The sequence below is a fragment of the Pecten maximus genome, chromosome 19 (genome assembly GCF_902652985.1).
Source record: "Pecten maximus chromosome 19, xPecMax1.1, whole genome shotgun sequence".
Taxonomy (NCBI): Eukaryota; Metazoa; Mollusca; class Bivalvia; order Pectinida; family Pectinidae; genus Pecten; species Pecten maximus.
In genome coordinates, this window is record NC_047033.1 from 28,443,883 (window position 1) to 28,447,649 (window position 3,767).

General features: G+C 35.9%; 1 protein-coding gene across 1 annotated transcript; it reads right to left on the reverse strand.

The window, feature by feature from the left end:
* Nucleotides 1-612: 612 nt before the first annotated feature.
* On the reverse strand, nt 613-2,919 carry LOC117318159. The gene is made up of 2 exons (XM_033873176.1): nt 2,897-2,919; nt 613-2,092 (listed from the first exon to the last, which is right to left on the reverse strand). Exons 1-2 carry the CDS (start codon nt 2,909-2,911, stop codon nt 842-844), a joined length of 1,266 nt encoding a protein of 421 aa, XP_033729067.1. The 5' UTR covers nt 2,912-2,919; the 3' UTR covers nt 613-841.
* Between the last annotated feature and the right edge of the window lie 848 nt (nt 2,920-3,767).

A 3,767-nucleotide genomic window follows, 5' to 3' on the forward strand; every position in this document is an offset into this window, starting at 1 on the left:
GTTATTTCATCATTAGACTGGATTGCCTGCCGTATTTTTTCTACTCTCCGCTAGGCTTCGCTCCAAAAATACAACTACGCGAAATTCTTTGAAATTAGTATTAATGAGCGCAGTCTAGCGGAGAAAATTGGTACTAATGCAGGTAATCCAGTCTATTTCACCATGAAATACTACTTCCGGTTTTGGACCATTAGACCATCTTTGTCCGTATGTATGGAAAGGGAGGCAACTCTTTTTAGAGGTACCACTTATCAGTCATAGACAGAGCTCCGCTCGCGGCCCTTCGAGCTGCGCTCTTATAAAACTTGGTTTAGTACCCTTACCTCACCATGCTTTAAATTCATTATCAGCGTTATAGATACATAACCTTGCAAATAGTTGTAGATAACTTCTCATAAGGGCCGTTCAAGTAGCACTTAATTCCAGGTACCTACTTTCTAAACACAACTTTAAAGAGCTTTTTTGTTACTGAGAAGACGTCGTTTGAACGAAAAGTGTTCGTGCAGCGGACGACGACGGACAGAGCAAGATGGCTATCTGTCATCCTGAACCTCAGAGTCAGATGACCTTAGTGATAGGTATCAATGTATCATGAAAAAGAAACAAACAATGTTTCCATACAACGTCTATCAATTATTTAATCACGCATACTAAGAAATTGATAATTAATCACATGTAAGTAATCTAACAATCAAAACATTAACACTTAAAGCTATCTAATGAAGTAGAGATTCGAATGCATTATATCTTTTTTTATCTATATGCATCAAAATAAGATCCACACTCAAATCCTGAAAGGTTAGCATGTAGATTGTTCCAATATTATGAACGTAATCATTCTTTATTGAGGTCCATTAAATTGGTCAAACATCTGTATCAAAGCAATCAAGAACTCATCAGCATCCCTTAGTGTTTGAATACGAGGAATTTCGTCTCTAGCCATTCCAGTTGCAAGTTCAAGAATTTGCAGCAACTCATCTTTACAACCTCGAGACGGATATTCTGTTGTGTATTCACTTGCGATTTCGTCTATGGTCTCCAAATTACAAGGAAGTGGATGAGAGCAATCAGAAGTTTCGTAGATATCAGGTTGATGGTAAAGTACATCTGGGATTCCGTGAGGTATTCGGAGTTGTCGTTGGGCTCTGATTCGGTGAGAGTTCCAGTTCAAGACGAATATATCCAATTGTTCTTGAATGATGGGTAAATAACAAAATCGTATGCATTCAATATGCAGAGGATTTGTTGTATCCAACATGCCGCTATCTCTCATGTCTTGGAATTTATTTCTCCAAAAGTCAGTGAATGTAGTTCTTAAGGTACCCCATAAACGTTCAATTCGTTGGTTACCGCTTGATCTGGCTGTAATGTAACTTCTAATGCCGTCCATTTCATCACCGTGATGCATTCGGAGACTCGTTTGCAAGTCCTTTACTAATACATTCTCGGTACCAGCATCTCCTCTTACAATGTGCGGAACCCTTCCCAGCGTGATGATGAACTTAAGATATAAGTTTGCAATTAATTTTGGATTGTTATTAGAAAATCCAGCTTTTAACCACAATATCTTTCTTGAGAATCCATCTATAGCTCCATGAATAGCAACACCAAACGGTTTAAGCTTATCATATCCATCGATGTGTACGAGGTAGTTAGGACCTTTGCTATAATATAATCTCCGTCTTAAGCAACGTCTTGATCTCAGATACACTCCTTCTACGTCCATGATGCTTAAACATGCTCTTACTGTGTTCTGAGTTACTCTTATCCCATGGACAACATTTAGTAACCTCCACATTGCTTTGTAACCTAAATTGCAAAAACCATCTCGGTGCATATCAATAATTTTCTGTATTATTATTTGTAATGGAACTTCACATGCGTGTCTCCTTAATCCAAGTCTTAATTTCATTCTTTTCAGTGTTGACGTACTTATGAGAACTCCATGAACAAACAAAAGAAAACCGCATATTTCGCGTGAATTATACAAAAGTCCGAAGTAGTATCTGACTAGGTCTTCAACTTGTGCATTATCGCCTGGGTATGGAATAACAGCCTCTGACCGCATTAAACAACACAGAAATATCAGGTACTGAAAATAGAACCACATTATTTTGATATATATAAGCACCTTTATAAGCTTAGTACACATACAGCTATAAATAATGCACGATATACACAAAGAAAACCTCATTTTAAGTTATGGAGATAAGCCTCAAACTGTGTAATATGTGTGAGAATGAACAGTATCCGTCAGGGCCGAGATTTGTTCATTCTCACACATATTTCACAGTTTGAGGCTTATTTCTAACTTAAAACATAGCCATCCTTTGTGTTAATATAGAACACATATACGTTTAATTTAAACCAGAAATGCAGCCTTTTGTTTATTAACTTTCTAAAACAATGCAAACTCTAGAGCAACATACTAGTAATATATGCAGGTGCATTTTGTGCAAGTTAACAAGTTTTGTTCTCATTCAATTTTCCCCTATTTTGCTTTGAAATACAGAAAATGTGACCTTTTGTTTGTTGCTTAATGCGAATACAAGGGGATTATGACGATATTACCTTTTACTTTGTTATATGTTACTGTGTTATATTAGAGTCACATATAAGACGGTAAAAGGTAACATTTAGAACAGTTACAGGAAAATAATTTTGCATATGTAGATATTTCTTTCTTTTTTTTTAACAAATCAAGAATTTATCGATCTTCAATATAAATAGACAAACAAAAACAATAAAGCTTAGTTATAGTAATTCACTCATATTGTTTTCATCAAATACATTGTATTTTCATTACGTTCATGATAATAAAATCCTCGGCAAACTATGTAAATTACTTGTATCATGCATATACTTATTTGTACTGCATTAACAGTGTTGAACCTACCTTTGATAATTCCATCTTTATTATCAGCGTTGCCAACATCCAGCTATACACTCATGCATGGACATCACCAATGATGACTGTACACGAAGGAAGTTACCAAGTGATTTCACAACAAGACAACATCATGATGTCGACTTCTTTATGTTTCAAAGACAAGTCAATTTGATCATGTCGACATGGTGTTATAACTTTTGTTATACGGGCGACTTTATTAAGTCGTCTTTATGTCTAGATCGGTACAAGTCGATTTTGCACTAAGTCGTCTGTCGACTTTCGAAACAATTATCGCGATGGTTCATCTCGACATTCTGTGTTCTTTACTGCCAAGTCGAACAAAACATATCGCCAAGTCATGATAAATGCTCGTCATGTCGTTTTATTTAAGTCAATTTAAGTAAGTTTTATCACAACAAAAGAAGGTCCAAATACGTTTCCATACCTGGGCAAAAGCACATTTTAGGTCGAGATCCGCGATAACCTAACTTGACCGGTCGTGATAAATTATCGCGACAAGTCGTAATAATAACACGACTTGCCGTGTTATTAACACGACTTGTCGACATAATCATCTCGACAAGTCGTGTTACCGTAACGCGACCTAAAATAACACGATGGCAGAAATATGCCACCATAAAAATCAACAGACAGGAAGGAAACGTTACAATATCTCGACGTTAACAACATACTTTTTACAAAGTGGTGACTACATTGAGGTTATTCAATCAACTATATCGAAAATCGAATTTGACATTCAGAATTTAAATGATGTTAATGAAGCGTACAAAGATTTAAAGATTTTATAAACTTTCAAATGGAACAGCATTTAAAGTCACCAACTGGTAATGGAGGCAAAAAGAAATCTTACTGGAAC